This window comes from Scyliorhinus canicula, chromosome 14 (assembly GCF_902713615.1).
Source record: "Scyliorhinus canicula chromosome 14, sScyCan1.1, whole genome shotgun sequence".
NCBI lineage: Eukaryota > Metazoa > Chordata > Chondrichthyes > Carcharhiniformes > Scyliorhinidae > Scyliorhinus > Scyliorhinus canicula.
Genome location: NC_052159.1, coordinates 73,873,165 through 73,890,097, shown reverse-complemented (window position 1 = coordinate 73,890,097; position 16,933 = coordinate 73,873,165). Strand labels below are relative to the sequence as shown.

General features: G+C 49.9%; 1 protein-coding gene across 2 annotated transcripts in view; it reads right to left on the bottom strand.

The window, feature by feature from the left end:
* creg2 (cellular repressor of E1A-stimulated genes 2) overlaps positions 1-16,327 on the bottom strand; it is a 44,952-nt gene extending 28,625 nt beyond the window's left edge. Inside the window, exon 1 of one of the 2 annotated variants that reach the window (XM_038818683.1) lies at positions 15,649-16,327. In XM_038818683.1, the coding sequence (XP_038674611.1) occupies positions 15,649-16,101 (453 nt within the window). In that variant the 5' untranslated portion in view covers positions 16,102-16,327. The remainder of the gene's footprint in view (positions 1-15,648) is intronic. The other variant, XM_038818684.1, reaches the window with a different exon arrangement.
* Between the last annotated feature and the right edge of the window lie 606 nt (positions 16,328-16,933).

Below are 16,933 nucleotides of genomic sequence, written 5' to 3'. Positions count from 1 at the left end.
GCGGAATCTCTTAGCTCTGTGTATTGCATTCTGCTTCCACCTGAAAACAGTCCTATATTGTAGCTTCAACAAGTTGAAACCTCATTTTTAGGTATGCTTAGTTCTACTCCTGGAAGGCCCTTCTGCATTCTTTATTGAACGAGGATTGATTCTCTAGCTTGTTGGTAATGGTAGAGTGGGCATTTGCTGGACCATAAGGTTTCAGTTTGTGGTTGAATACAATTCTATTGCTGCAGATAGCCCACAGTGCCTCATGGGATGGCCATTCTTGAGTTGCCAGATCTGTTTGAAATCTATCCCATTTATACAATGGTAGTGTCATACAACACACTGTGAAGACGGGACTTCATCTCCACTAGAACTGTGCAGCAATCAATTCTACCAATACTGTCATGTACAAATGCATCTGCAACAGGTAGATTGGAGAGGACAGGATCAAGCAGGTTTTACCCTCTTGTTGGTTTCCTCACCACCTGCCACAGACCCAGTCTAGCAACCACGTGTTTTAGGACTTGGCCAACTTGGTCAGTAGTGGTGCTGCTGAGCTACTCTTGGTGATGGACATTAAGGTCCCAACCCAGAGTATATTCTGCCTGCTCCAAGTGATGTCCAACAAGGAGGAGTACTAATACAACAGCTGAGGGGAGAGTGGGAAGTTATAATCGGCAGGAGGATTCCTTGACTATGTTTACAGTCAATGTTGAGGACTCCAGATCAACTTTCTCCTGACTGTATACCACAGTGCAGCCGCCACCTTTGGTGGATATGTCATGCCGGTGGGACAGGATATACATATGGATGTTGATGATTACGTGAGTATGACTATGTCAAGCTGTTGTTTGACTCGTCTGTGAGACCGTCTGTGGCACAAGCTCCTAGATGTTAGTAAGGAGGACTTTTTGGGGTCAACAAGGCTGAGTTTGCCATTATAATTTGCCGTTCTTCATCCTTGGGTCGATATCCTGGAATTCCTCATCTAACGTCATCACCTCATGGACTGCAGCAGTTCAATAGGGCCCAGCACGAACACCTCAAGACAACTACACATGGATAATAAATGCATTCATGCCATCTTCAACAGCAACTGGAAAACAAATATAAAAACAACCTGCGTGCCTCAGATTGAAGTCTCTGTCCAATCAGATAGCTTCTACAGATGGTAATAAAAAAGGGTTGCTATGTAATAACATTGCCAGTTACGAGGAAACACGAGGGTCGATTTTACCCTGCCAAACTTGACAAAAATGGAATGTGTGGGGGATTTACATTATGGCCACCTGCTGCCATTTTGCTCCTGGATTTCAGAAGGCACAGGAAGCCCTCAAAGAGGGCTTCCTAAGTATTTAAACATCAGGACGCAACTATACCAAGAAAGCTGCCATGGGTTGGGACATGGGCTGTATAATGAGGCCCATTTTGTTTTAAACATTTCCTTGTGGGTCAGGAGTCCTCGGGTCTCCCCACTCCTGGGCTTCTCTTCCCCTTCCTAAACCTATCCCCATCACTTCCCTTGCCAGGTTACTTCCATCGGGGATGGTGGCCAGATGCTGCACAATTTTCTGCCTCTCAGCCATGCTGCCATTTCTATCTGTGATTAGGGCTGAGGTTATAATGATTGTGGCCTCTCGTTGCCACTGGTTATGTGAGCTTGTCATTCACCCTGTGCCATCTTCCCAAGTTCTTTTTATGTACTGTTACAGATCAATGCGTGAGGTTACGGGATAGGGCAGGGGACTGGTCCTATATAGGGTGCTCTTTTGGAGGGTGGGTCCCGACCCGATGGGCCGAATGGCCTCCTTCTGCATTGTAAGGATTCTGTGATTATATATTTTTTGTTCAGTTATTGTTCAATGCAGTTTCTAAAGCAAAGTCAAAGTCTCGTGTGTGACACTCTGCCACCTTCCAAAGACAATGTGGGTCATAAAACCAGCCACTGAAATAAACTGGAAGTGTGCAGATAAATATAAACAACCCAGAAACATTTTGCAAGGTAAATGGACGAGTTCCACTGAAATTGGGATCCACAATAGCAATACGAGGATTGCCTTCAGAATTAAGAACCAAAGTGCGTGAATTATGACGACAGTCAGGAGGAAAAAAACTGGATTGTGTACAGACAGTGACAGCCGACGAAAGTAGACAAAAAATGTTTGAATGGAAAAGCATTTTTAGTTACATTCTCCAACAACCATTTTATTTTCTTACATAGATTGAACCTTTCTTGGATAACATTCAGCAATTTTAATTTAGTCACCACGCAGTTATGCTTAATAATGACCTTTTAAGCCATTTCATTTTATGTTTTTGTGATAACTAGTGCTGCATGATGCTTCTCCGCAGTAGAATATAATTTGGTGTTTAACAACCAAGTGCCACTATTATCTGTGTGGGTGTTTAATTACAGTGTTCTTTCCTGCACCTGGAGCTGATTAGTATCATGGTTGGCCAAATGTTCAAACTTGCAGTCATCATAATGCTATAAAATGTATTTAATAAATGACCTGCATCAGATAAAAAAAGTATCCATCAGGTTTGAGAAAAATAAATTGTGTAATGCAAGGAGATATTATTTTTTATTCCATAGGATTGTGTTACCAATCATTGAAAAATATGGAATTGTAAGGTTTGAATTGTAGTCAAGCTACTGTTTATACCTTGTTTTTACATGGATATTAGTATGTGGGACCGAGATTGGAAGGTAGTAATTTGCATGAATAATAATGATGCTTCACAAAGCAACACTTGGAGAAATGTTCTATAAAGGGTTGTTGCTCTCTGCACAGAGTCCAGATTGTTGCAAGTAGATGCTGTCTCAGCAATGCGTCCCTCTGATACTTGAATCATGTACCACAGCAGTAAGCCGCTCAAGGTTATAAAATAAATAGCAGCCGGAGTTGAACAAACACAGAAGCAAGAATACAAACATAATTGCACATGGCAATATTTCTGCAAAGGGATGTAGATAGGTTCAGTGAGTTGACAAAAATTTGGCAGATGGAAGTATAATGTGGGGAAATGAGAATTTGTTCACTTTGGCAGGAAGAATAGAAAAACTGAACATTATTTAAACGGAGAGAGATTGCAGAACACAAGGACCTGGGTGTCCTGGTGCATGAGTCACAAAAAGCTAGTGTGCAGAAACACCAAATGGTTATAAAGGCAAATGGCATATTATTCTTTATTGCAAGGTGGCAGGTCAGGTGTTTTTCATGCGTCGGTGCAGACTCAATGGGCCAAAGGACCACTTCTGCACTGTATTATTCTGTGACTGTGAGAATGGAATATAAAAGTAGGAAAGTTTTGTTACAGTCGTACAGGGTGTTGCCGAGATCTCGGGCACGATTCTCCGCTGCCCACGCCAGGTGGGAGAATCGCGGGAGGGCCGCTCTGGCACCTCCCGCGATTCTCCCACCCCCCCCCCCCAAATTGGCGTGTTGCACCGCTCGGAGAATCGCGGGTCGCCGTGAAAAACGGCGACCCGCGATTCTCTGGCCCGGATGGGCCGAGCAGCCTGCCGTTCCCGACCTGTTCACGTCGGCGGCAACCACACCTGGTCGCTGCCGGCGTGAACATAGCGCAGAAGGTAAGTTTGGGGCCTGTGGGGGGCGGAGAGGGGATCGAGCACCACGGCTGTGCTCGGGAGGGGACTGGCCCGCGATCGGTGCCCACCGATCGTCGGGCCAGCGTCTCTAAGAGAAGCACTCTTTCCCCTCCGCCACCCCGCAAGATCAAGCCGCCATGTCTTGTGGGGCAGCGGAGGGGAAGACGGCAACCGCGCATGCACGGATTGGCGCCGGCCAACCTGCGCATGCGCAGCTGATGTCATTAGGCGCCGCCGGCCGCATCATTCTCGGTGCGCCGCCTTGACGCCAGCATCAAGGCCCGGCGGCCGAGTTGCACGAAACGCCGCTCCTAGCCCCCGGGGGGGGGGAGAATAGGGGGCGAGGAGCGGCCTCCGACGCCGTCGTGAAACACTCCGGGTTTCACGACGGCGTCGGCCGTTGCGGAGAATTCCGCCCCTCATCTAGTGTACTATGTAAAGTTTTGGTCTCCTATTTAACAAATGATATAATTGCATTAGGACCAGGGCAGAGAAGGTTCATATAATTAATACAGTGCAGAAGGAGGCCCTTCAATCCACTGAATCTGCACTGACCCTCCAAAAGAACATCCTACCTAGACCCGTGCTCCCACCCTATCCTCATAACCCAGTAAACCCCCCCCCCCCTAAGATTTTGGACAATGAGGAGCAATTTAGCATGGCTAATTGGCCAATCCAACTAACCTGCATCTTTGGATTTTGGGAGGAAACCAGAGTACCCGGAGGAAACACACGCAGACACGGGGAGAACGTGCAAACTCCACACAGTCTCCCAAGACTGGAATTGAACCCGGCTCTCTGGCTCTGTGAGGGAGTAGTGCTAACCACTGTGCCACCCTTTGTCTGATATCTGGGATGAAGAGTTGGTTTTATGAGGAAAGATTGGATAGGTTGTACCTGTATCCATTGGAGTTTAGAAGAATGAGACATAATCTTCTTGAAACATACAAGATCCTAAGGGGAGTTGACAGGGTGGATGTCTCCTTGTGGGAGAGACTAGAACAAGGGGAGACAGTTTAAATATAAGCGGTCTCCCATTTAAGATTAAGGTTTATTTTTCTCTTTAGCCTGTGGAATTCTCTTCCCCAGAGAACTGTGAAGACAGGGTCATTGAATACTTTTATAACTTAGATAGATTTTTGGCTGACAAGGGAATCAAAAGGTAAGACCTGTGTACGAACCAGCAGGCGCATTGCCCAGCTGAATGTCAAAGCAGTAATTTTTTTAACTGCCTCTGTCTGGATTGCTTCCGAGCTTCCAGACAGGAGTCAGAGGTCTTCCCGATAGTGCTCTCTCTTCTCGGGGCTTCCTGGTGGGGGTCTCTCTTCTGGAGTCTCTCTTCTAGGCGGTCTCTGGGGGGATCCCTTTACTTATAGGGTCTCTGGAGGACTTTTTATTTTGGGGGGTCTCTGGTGAGAGGCTTTATTTAGGGAGCCTCTGGGGGGCCCTTTATCTAGAGATTCTCGGGGTGCCTTTATTTATGGGTCTTTGGGGGAGTGGATTTCTTTATTCAGGGAGTCTTGGCGGGGTGGGGGGGGGGGGGGGGGGAGAGCAGGTCACTCCTGCACCTGGCTTAGGGAGGGGCAGAAAATCCATGGGTGGGGGGCTAAATAGTGCAGCGGGGGTGGGGATGATTGAGAGGCTGAATTGTGATGGGGGATGGCCTCACTATTGGGCCGCCCGCTCAAAATGGCAGCCCAATAGTGGGATTTCCTGAGGAGTCCCTCGCAATCCTCGCCATGCAAATAAAGGATTGGGAATCACTTGCTGATCAGCTCCGGCGGGATAATATAGTCTCCCCAACGGAGAATTTCACCCACTGTTTATGATTTCTACAAGTGATCTGGATTTAGAAACACAGTGCAACATGATCAAATTTGCACGATATCAAACTTAGGAGGATCAGTGAAAATAGAAAAAGCAGTGCAGAAATTTTAAAAATATGAGTGGATTAAAATGGGTTAATTGGACAGAACAATGACAAATGAAATATAATGTAGACAAATGTAAAGTGCTACTTTTAGGAACAAAATGATAAACAATATTTGTACTCTTTGAATGGTTTTGAGTGCTCTGCGTGAAGGTGAAAGAAACCTAGAAATTCTGACAGACTCAAATATTCAATGTGTTCAAACAATGCAATCAACAAAGCAAGCACCATGTTACATGACAAGCTAGTATGGAAATAGTGACCAGACAGTATCGTACTCTAGACAGGATCATACAGCAGAAGCTCTCTGTAGGAACTCATTGGTGGCCTCAAATCTGAATCCATCTCCTTCAACACTCTCTTCATCAACATAGCTCATCTGGAGATGGCACATTCTTTTTATTTTTCCTACTCATAATCATCATCCTCCTTCATTGTGACCCACCCGCCCTTTCCCAGCTCTGTGGTAGATCAGTGGGAAAGGAGGACAAAGGCTAAAATTTGAATCGCCACCTTGGGGTTCAGGCAATAGAGAAGTGGAAGCTTGTGGTTCTGCACTGCGTCACAGGGATGTCAGGCTAATACATTAGATGCTCAGTCATTAAGCTGACATGAGCAGTATTCCCTCAACCTCACCACCTCCCACACCAAAAGCAGAGTGCCCTCCATGAGTTTCATAAACTTCTCATAGGGCATGAAGTAATTTAGTTTGAGGATGCTGCCTCCTTGTGTCAAATCCTCCTGCAACAAACCTGGTTAAGTTGAAGGCTCACAGCTAAGAAATGTCTGTCAAGTTTCATGTGATAGTTGATGTAAGCAATGTGGTGCTATCAGTATTTTACAGTAGAGAAAGAAATTTCATACAAACATTTAGAATCAGGGCATCCCTACAGTGCAGAAAGTAGCCATTCAGCCCATCGCGTCTGTACTGACCCTTCAAAAGAGCACCCTACCTAGGCCCAATCCCCCGCCCTAGCACTATAACCCCACCCAGCCTTTGGACACTAAGCGGAACATTTAGCATCGCTAACCCACCTCTCGCACATATCTTTGGATTGTGGGAGGAAACCGGAACACCCGGAGGAAACCCACGCAGACACAGGGAGAACGTGCAAACTCCACACAGACTGTCATCCGAGGTCAGAATCAAACCCGGGTCCCTGGCGCTGTGAGGCGGCAGTGCTGTCCACCGTGCCGCCCTTTACTGTTGGGGGAAATGGATAGTCAACTGTTATGTTGGGAAGCAAGAGAAGAAATAACAGAAGCTCTGACCATCATTTTCCAATTCTCTGGTTACTGGAGTACTGCTGGCAGTGTACCATTATTTAAAAAGGTAGTCAGGGATTAACTGAGTAATTACAAGTGAGTCTAAACTTCTGTGGTAGGAAAATTAAATGATATTTTTTGTGGGACAGGTAAACCTTAATTTAGAAATGATGTGGAGATGCCGGCGTTGGACTGGGGTGAGCACAGTAAGAAGTCTTACAACACCAGGTTAAAGTCCAACAGGTTTGTTTCAAACACGAGCTTTCGGAGCGCAGCTCCTTCCTCAGGTGAATGGAGAGATATGTTCCAGAAACATTTATATAGACAAAGTCAGAGATGCTGGACAATGCTTGGAATGCGAGTGTTTGCAGCTAATCAAATCATTACAGATTATCCCTCTCCCTGGATCTGTAATGATTTGATTCCCTGCAAATGCTCGCATTCCAAGCATTGTCCAGCATCTCTGACTTTGTCTATATAAATGTTTCTGGAACATACCTCGCCATTCACCTGAGGAAGGAGCTGCGCTCCGAAAGCTCGTGTTTGAAACAAACCTGATGGACTTTAACCTGGTGTTGTAAGACTTCTTACTTAATTTAGAAAGACATGGATTAGTCCAAGGCAGTGAGCATGGACTATAAGGCAAGATCACCGGTGGAATTCTCCGTTCCTTCGACTAAGTGTTGATGTCGGGGCAGGATTTGTGGACTTCCATGACAGCAAAACTGGCACCGCACCTGGACCGATTCAGTGACTGTTCCGGCACCATGTGAACACAGAATACTACAGTGCAGAAGTGGCCCTTCGGCCCATCAAGTCTGCACCAACACATGAAAGGCCCTGACCTGCCCACCTAATCCACCGTGTCAGCACTTGGCCCCCAGCTTTGAATGTTATGGCGTGCCAAGTATTCATCCAGGTACATTTTAAAGGATGTGAGGCATCCCACCTCTGCCACTCTCCCAGGCAGTGTATTCCATCACCACTCTTTGGGTAAAAAAGTTTTTCCTCAAATCCCCCCATTAAACCTCCCACCCTTCAATCGATTCCAATGAGAATGGTGCCAGATTCACGATTGACACTTAGGAGGCTGATAAGCCTCAACCGCATATACACACTTCACTCCCCACACACACCATCCCAGCCAACAAGATGGCAAAGCGCATGGCTCTACAATTCACCGATGCTGAGATTGAGACCCTATTGGATGCCTTGGATGAGTGGCGGACGACCTTGTACCCCGGCCTGGGAAGGAGGCTGGCAGCCGCCGCCATTCGCCGTGCCTGGGCGTAGATGGCAGAGGTGGTCAGTGCCACTAGCAACACCATCCGGAAAGTCCTGCCATGCTGTAAAAAAAACTGCAAACTCTCCACAGGGCAATCAGGGTGAGTAGGTAGCACTGTGCCCCTGGCACTAACCCCCTGTCCCGCACAACCGTAACCCCCCCCCCCCCCCCCAACCAGGAGGGCAGTAGGAGGGCCACATCCTGCACCACATATCGCCACCCATACCAGCTGCCATGGCCAGGTGCCCTGATTACTTATGCCATAGCTACTCACCAACTGGGGTGCATGTGTCGGACTGTCTAACACTGTGCATTTTTTTGTGTCCCCCCCCCCCCCCCCCCCCATCCCCTCCACCCCCCACACACCCAGGAGGAGGCCATTCATAAACGCCAGGAGCTGGAGAAGACTAGAGGGCGACCGCCGGGCCTGTGTCTCCTCACTGCGGCAGAGCAGCAGGCCCTGGACATGGTCGGCGGGCCCGAGGAAAAGGCAGCCACCGGGGTTGAGATCGGCATCGGGAAAGGAAGTGAGACCCCGCTGAGTTGCAGTTCCCCGTGCCACGTGTGTCAACCCTCCCCTAACCCATCCTCACCCCCACACCATCCTTACTCCCACACCATCCTCACCCCCACCACCTTCAACCCCACACCACCCTCACACCAGCCCCACTATCCCCCGACCCGCCATCTAATCATGTGTCTTGCGGGACCTGTTCCTAATTGGGCGGTCCCCTCTGGTGTCCTGCCTCCATAGCCATAGTCCGAATCCTGGGAGCCGAGCAACGATGACGACACTTACGTGGAGGTGACCCATATGCCCGAAACCCAGGAGACCCCAGAGCTCGAGTCCGATGTTGACACCGATTTCCCGTCACAGCTGTCTCCAACACCCTCCACCATCCCAGAGACACTCACCTCATTTGGGCACTATAGTGAAGAGGCTCCTGGGACACTCACTGGTGTTCACCACACACATGTTCAGGTACATCAGGTGGAGGTAGGAACTCCCAAGGGGGTGGACTGACCCCAGAGGGCGGGCTGACCCCAGGGACTAGCTGCCGTCCAGACAGGTTTCTGGAACAAGCAGTCCCATCAATCGTGGAGATGCAGTCGCAGAGCCAGGGACTATATCAGGGGTTGGCGGCGAGCATCCAGCACCTGCAGGTGCAGGTCGAGGAGTCCAACAGTGCGCAGGAGCAGGAGGTGGTGCCGGCCATGCGTGCCATCCTGGCCAACACAGCATGGGTGGTGTCCACGGTGGAGGCCTTGGTGGTGAGAGTTGTGGCTATGGATCAGCATGTCTAAGACCTGGTGCATTTTGTGCAGGCGCTGGCCGAGGCCCAGTGCTGCCCTCTCACAGGTAGTCATGTGCCAGAGCCACCAGGACATTGCAATGGCGCTCCTGAGTGTGACCCATTCACAGCGGACAATGGCTGAGAGTGTCAGCAGCATTGCCCAGCCGCTGGTCAATGTGGCACAGACTCAGAGAGAGTTGGCCCAGTCCCAGAGGGAGATGGTGCAGTCATTGGCTGATGTGGCACAGGCCCAGAAGGTGATGGCACAGTCAATAGGTGATGTTGCACAGTCCCAGACACAGGTGGTCCATTCCCTATGCTTCATGGCCACAAGCATGCAAGCCGTGGCCGAGACTGCAGCGGGCCTCCAGGACTGGCAGTGCCAGGTGGCGGGGGAGCCTCAGGGGATAGCTCCTCTCGCACCCCCGTTCCTTGTAGTACCCCGGGGGCCACTGCGCCCCTGAGGGAGGAGGAGGTGCTGAATCCCGTGCAGGTGACACCCGCAGGGGAGGTGCCAGAATACTGCAGCACCTCAGCCTTACCCCTCCCCCTCCTGTACTGACGGATCTGGTGGGCAGCGGGCAGGTCACAGGGTGGGAATCACAGCAGGCCGCCTCTACTTCTGCTGTACCATCTGGGGACCCACTAAATGTAGCATTGGGGCCCATAAGTCCGGAAAGTTAGACACTAGTTAGGTTGGCACAGATGCAGGGCACAGTTTAGTGATAGGGGTTAGGGAACATATCTCTATATATGTTGTCACATTAAACACCTGTTCACACTGTTGCAACCTGCCTCGATGCTTTATCAGATGAGCATGAGGGGTGGGCTGGTTTGGGCCGGATGTAGAGGGGGCACGGGGAGGGGGGGCATTAGCTAATGTTGGGGGTGGGCTTGGTTCAGGGATCACAGTTCAGCCAGAGCTCACCACTCCAGGGTCCGTGCCTCTGTCCAGCCCCCCCCCCCCCCCCGCCCCCCCCTCCATATCGGTGAACCTGGAGGCTATCAGAGCATCTTGCGCACATTGGCCCTGGCGCACACGTCGTGTGGCCTTCCGTGCCTGCCCGGACATGATGCCCTGTCCATCCTTGCCATTCCCGACATCCTTCTCCTTGGATGAGGACTGCCGTTCATTCTCCTCCTCCAACATGTCACCCCTCTGCTTCGCGATGTTAAGGAGGATCCAGCAGGCCGTCACAATGCGGGTGATCCTCTCAGCATCTAACTGGAAGGCCCCTCCAGAGCGGTCCAGGTACCTGAATCGCCTCTTTATGATGGCAAAGCACCGTTCGATCATGGCCCTGGTCATTTCATGGGCGTCGTTGCAGCGGGCCACTGTATTGGTGGGTGGCCTTTGGAAAGATGTCATCAGTTACGACGGCAGTGGATAACCCCCATCGCCCAGGAGCCGACCTTCCAGCCGGGGAGGAGTCTCGAACATGTCAGGAATCATTAAGTGTGCCAGGATGAAGGCGTCGTGCACACTGCCCTAGTATTGGGCACGGACATACATGATGCGCATCTGTGGGTTACATACCAGCAGCCCTTTCATCGAATTAAACCCCTTTCGGTTTGTGTAGAGTGGCCTGTCATCTACAGGTGCTCGTAGGGTGACATGCATCCCGTTGATCACCCCCTGGACCTGGGACATGTCGGAGAACCCTGCTGCCCGGGCATCCTGTTGGGCTTGGTCTGCATTGAAATGGATGTATTCTGCCGACTGGGTATGTAAGGACTCCGTGAGAGTGTAGATACACCTGTGCACCGAGTTCTGTGACATCCCAGACAGGTCCCCACTCGGCGCCTGGAAGGACCCCCGTTGCGTAGAAACTTAGGGAGACCGTTACCTTGACGGCCTCCAGGAGCGGGTGTCCTCCCCCATTCCCCGGGGTCCAGATGCGCCATGATCTGGCAGATATGCCACACTGTCCCTCTGCTCAGCCAGAGTCTTCGACGGCATGTTCAGTCCGGCAGGTCCTCAAATGACAGGCGCTGGCGGTATATGCAAGGCCTCATGCAGCCCCTCCTTTGCATTTCCTCCCCCTCCCCAGCCTGTTGGATGGCCGGCTCTACATCCTCACCGGCTCCCTTCTGTTCTGCGGCTGCTCGAGCTTCCTCGTCCTCGAGTAGCTCCAGCTCATACAGCCGCAATGCATCCCCAGAGCTGTGGTGACTAGACGGAAGGCCACCATTGCTGGTAGTATTCCAGTATCTATTGTCTGCAGAGGGTGAAAGACGAACATGTGAGCATGGTGCGCACCCCCGTGCCAAACCAAGTACAACGGGCTACACGGTGACCCCGGTCGGTCTTGTATCTCTGTCACCGCATATCCCCCTCCTCACCACACCCCAGGCCCCATCGGTGCCTGGCACCGTGGGGGCCTCTGGCCCTGGCGCCCTGCTGGCAGGGGTACCATTGGCTGGTGCTGCCCTTGCCAGTGGTATACTCCCTACCCCCGTCCAGCATCGTCCCCGAAGAGACTGCTGTGGGCGTTGCCTTTTGGTGGGCCGCGTGATGCCTCGCCGGCAAGTGGAGACCGGTTGCGGGGGTGGTATGGCAGAGTGTGGGGGTGGGGACTCGGCTACCGGGGTGGTGGATGGGGGCTGGTGTACCAGCGTGGTGGGGTGAAGGGTGGGGTACGGGGGTGGGGGCACCCATAAGGCTCATGTCACACTGCAGAACCAGAGGTCAAGGTGGGTGGTCAGTGGGGTGCGCAGCAAGATGGCTGCCTTGCAGGCCGAGGGAATGATGGTCCATGCCTGGACACCGTCCCAGTCCTGTGCGGGTTCACCCCGGCCCCACGCCCCCCCCCCTACCCACCCACCGTCAGCCTGCCAGTGTCCAGCCTGGCAGCCCACGGTCGCAATTCCCCCTGTCCTACCTCCGCCCTCTCCCTCATTAGCCAATTTCACAATTTTTTAAAACACAACTGAACCTTACCCTCGGGAATTCACTCTGGTGGAGGCGGAGAATCATGGAGGCACCAGAGAATATGGGTCAGGCCCACTAATGATATGCCACGGGTGTTTACTACACGTGCAGAGTAGAACGCATATTACGCCGTTGTCGAGGCACTGGCGAATTTCAATTTGGCGCCTGCCAAATTTTTGGTGTCAAAACCAGTTCTCCGCCCAATCTCTGTTGGCTGATGCTGGACGCTGGAATTGTATTACCCAATTCCAGCGTCAGCCGACAGAGAATCCCGCCCCATGTCTGACTAACGCGATAGAACTTTTTGAGGTAAAAAGGGGAGGGTCAATGAGGGCAGTATATTTTAAGTATGAATTTTAGCAAGGATTTTGATAAGGTCCCATAAGATGGACTGGTCACCCACTCAAAAGCCTATTGAATCCAAGGAAATATAGTAAATTGGATCCATAATGACTTCAGAGGAAGGAAGCAAAATGTAATTGGTTAATGGGTTTTCTTTGTGACTGCTGTTTCCGGCATGGCTTGGTCCCAGGTCCCTCGCTATTTGTGGTATATGTCAATGATTTGAATCTGAATATAGGGCTTATGTTTATGAAGTTTGTAGATTGTACAAAAAATAAGCACATGGCTGATAATGAATAAGAAAGTTGTAAACTGCAGGAAGATATCAATACACTAGCCAGGTGGGTGTAATAATGAAAAGTGAGTTAAATCAGAAGTGTCTTGTAATGCATTTGGGGAAGGCTAACAAGGTATGTGGTAGCATACTGAGAGTGGAAATGAAAAGATGGACCTTGGAGTTTGTGTAAACAGATCCTTGAATGTGGATGGACAGGGAGACAAAGTAGTCAAGAAGGTATATGGGATACTTGTCTTTATTGGCTGAAGCACAGAAGAGCTGGGAAGTTGCACTGGAACTGTAGAAAAGACTAGTCACATCTTGTGTGCTGTGTGCAGTTCTGATCAACACATTTTTGCAAAGAGGTGCTTGAGCTAGAGAGGGTACAGATATCTATGAGGATGCTGCCTGGAATGAAACATAGTTATGAGGATCTATTGGATAGATGAAGGTTGTTTTCTTTGGAATTGACAAGGTTGTGGGGAGACATAATTAATGTGTATAACATCATGAGGTGTCCATATAGTGGATCAGAATACCCTAATCGCCCTGCTTGAGGGGGCTATAACCAGGAGGCTTAGATTTAGGGTAAGAGGCGGTAGGTTTAGATTTGAGGGAAACATTTTCATCCAGAGGCTTGTGGGGATCTGGAGCTCACTGCCTTAAAGGGTGGTAGAGGCAGAAGCCCACATTACATTGAAAAAGTACTTGAATATACATTTAAAGTGCTGTAACCTACAAGATTATGGACCAAGAGCAGAGAATTGAAGTCAAGATGATGGCTCATTGCCAGCTGGTGCAGACATGGGCTGAATGGCCTTCTTGCATGATGTAAATTTCTATGATTCTGCAAGTTAATGACTCCAGCCCCCCATCATAATCAGAGTGCATTGTAATAATAATAATCTTTAGTGTCACAAGTAGGCTTACATTAACACTGCAATGAAGTTACTGTGAAAAGTCCCCAGTCGCCACATTCCGGCGCCTGTTCGGGTACACGGAGGTAGAATTCAGAATGTCCAAATTACTTAACAGCACGTTTTTCGGGACTTGTGGGAGGAAACCGAAGCACCCGGAGGAAAGCCACGCAGACATGGGGAAAAGCAGCAGTGCTAGCCACTGGGAGAAAGTTGGACAACTGTTAGAAGGTGAAGAGTTTACTAGCATCCAGGTGCCCATTAAAGAAAAGGGAGAATGGCAGTATTCCATCGCCTGACCTGGACAAGTGACTGAACTTTTTGCCGCACTGTTTTGCAGCTCAGGGAGTGAGAGCTGTCAGTGACAAAGAAATCTGTGTCTAGGTGGCACGAGTGGGCAGATTTTCAGCCATAGTCACCCAGTGCCTCCGATCTCAATTTCACGAGTGAGTGTTCGCAGGTCAGACTTTGAAATTGTGCCATTCTCTTTTCTGCCAGTGCGCCATGCCCTGGTCCCTTCAGTGCCAACTGGTTCTGTGAAAGATATTGCTGAAAGCTGATACAAAAAGATTCAAGGGGTACGCAGTTGAGCTAGTTGGACATCAAATAAGTGAACTAAACATTGTTGTTTACTTCTCTGCTGCGCTGCCACATGCTCTTGCACTAGTCAGCCAGAACAGGTTATTTAAAAGCTGCACTGTTAATTTTGTGTACCTCAGCAGATTGCACATATTTCATATATGGTTTTAATGCTAATTATTATCCCAATTCACACACAAATAAGATAAAAGCAGAATATGCTGGAAGTACTCAGCAGGTCTGGCAGCATGTGGCACATCTGATGAAAAGTCATCGGTATGAAATGTTGACCAGTATTTTCTGGGCCCACTGGTGACAGGGGGACTGGAAGGCTAGCAAAATGGCTGGGAGCTCAATTAAGCCACTTAAGTGGTCAATTAGGAGACACGTCCTCCCTCCATTGGCATTTTGCCAGTGTTGAGAGGACCCGCCACCACATGGCAAGACCAACTAACCTCCCAGAGGGCTCCAGTCCAAGGTGAATAGCCCTCCTTTTTGGGCACTTCATGGTCCATGGAAAGTCTCCTGGCAGCAATGATCACCTGTGTAGCAATGCCCACCTTCAGTGACCTCCCTCCCTTACCATAGTCTGCCTATCTGATCACAGTGACCCCCTGGTCACAGTTACCATTGATATGCTCTCCCCCCCCCCCCCCCCCCCCCCAGGGTGCAGTCCTTGCAATGGTCACTTCTGTCCGTTTTTGAGTAAGCACTCTCCCAAGAGTGTAAGGCCTTTTCCATGGTGTAAAAATGGTAAATTGGCTGGGCTGAACCCCACCCACGCTCAGTAATGTTAAGGATCTCTACTCTTTCTTCCCAAATGTTGTGCCCACAATATAACTGTACTTGGAGAATGTGCCAGAAAAGTCAGTACCTACATTTTTGTTTCTGGTTGGATGATGGCAGCCTATTTTAGATCACATCACTGAATGCTTACACTTCAAAACACTTGGTAAAAGTGACCATTTAAAAAATATTTCCTGCAAGAAGTGGTGTCTTCCAGCGTTGGGAGCGCAGCCCTGCATCTGTTTGTGGTGCAGCATTGAGGGCACAGAAAGGGGGCATTCCTTCAAAGTTATTACACTCATTCCTGACACAGCCCCATCACTGCTGTACCCAGCAGCACGGTCTTATTATTTGACTCTTTATTGATGCTGCGATAAAACGGTCTGAATAGTAAAGATGTTACAGGCCGGGGTGTTGGTGCGGTCAGTCAGTCAGTACCTTGTCCAGACTGGAGAGAGTGGCCAGGAAGCCCCAGTTGCTGGAGTGGAGCAGGCGGCGGGCCGTCAGCGCCTTCTCCTGCTGGGACGGCTCGGGGGGCACCTGCTCGGGACCCTTCGCGCCCAGCCCTTCCCTCCGGTAGGAGAACATTCTGGAGGGGAAGCTGAGGACCTCTTTGGGACTCGGCAGCTCGGCCACGGCCCTACCGTTCGCGTCCTGCTCCTGGTAGACAGCAGCGGCGGGGTAGGGGCCTGCCTTCCAGATGCTACTGCTGCTCGCGAACAGGCGGTTGGGCAGCACGTCCACCCCCTCGTCGTCCTCCTCCTCCTCGGCGGACACGGTCTCCTCCTGGTTGGTGACTGCCCAGGACACGGAGTTGACGATCACATAGCCGCGGCTGCGGTGCGCCAGCCATGCCAGCAGGGTGAGGGAGAAGAGAGAGAGCAAGGCCATGGCGACGAGCCCCCGCCAGCAAGGAGACCTCCCTCACTCCACCTCACCCGGCCAGTGAGCCTGCATGTAAACAGTCTCTCAACAAAACACCTCAAAATAATACTGCTACCCCACACAGTATGTCAAGGCAGCACCATCTGCTGGCAATGGCTAAGCTTCTCCCACTCTTGGCATCTTTTTAATTAATTAGCAGCGTCTCGTGTTCCAATCGACCCGTAAGATGAATGAAATTTGTTGTCATGGTAATGTACCCGGCACACCTTTTGCTCCAGGTTTGCCCCCCCCCCCCCCCCAATTAAAATGTTTGCAAAAAATCTAGAGTTCAGGTTACTTTTCAGTGTCACCAGAGAGAAAGAGAACGCCTGGGATGATTTTAAATGTATATTAATCAGTGTGTTTGGAAACTTGCACTGATTGAACATAGGTGTGGTGTTCTTTGTGGTTCTGATCCGAGGATGATTGGTGTGTTCACAAGGACCACAAATACCTTTTATTTTAAACAAAGCTAAAGATTTATTTACACTACTTAATTGCATTCAACACTTACTCCTATATAATAAACAGTTGGTAATAAACACACAATATCCTCTCATCCACTGCTAATCTCTACACTAATACAATAACTATGATTTAAATCTCCCCAAAATTGACTTTGGGTTGAGATCCTGACATTATCCCGCTCTCTTTGGTTTTCTGTGGGATGGGATTGAAACTGAGCAGGAATTCTCCTTAGATTTGACAGTTAAGTTATAAATGAAATTTTAGAAATCAGTTAAGAACTGGGACAACCCTCATTCCAGGAGTGCACAGCCAGAGGACCGGTTTCTCAATC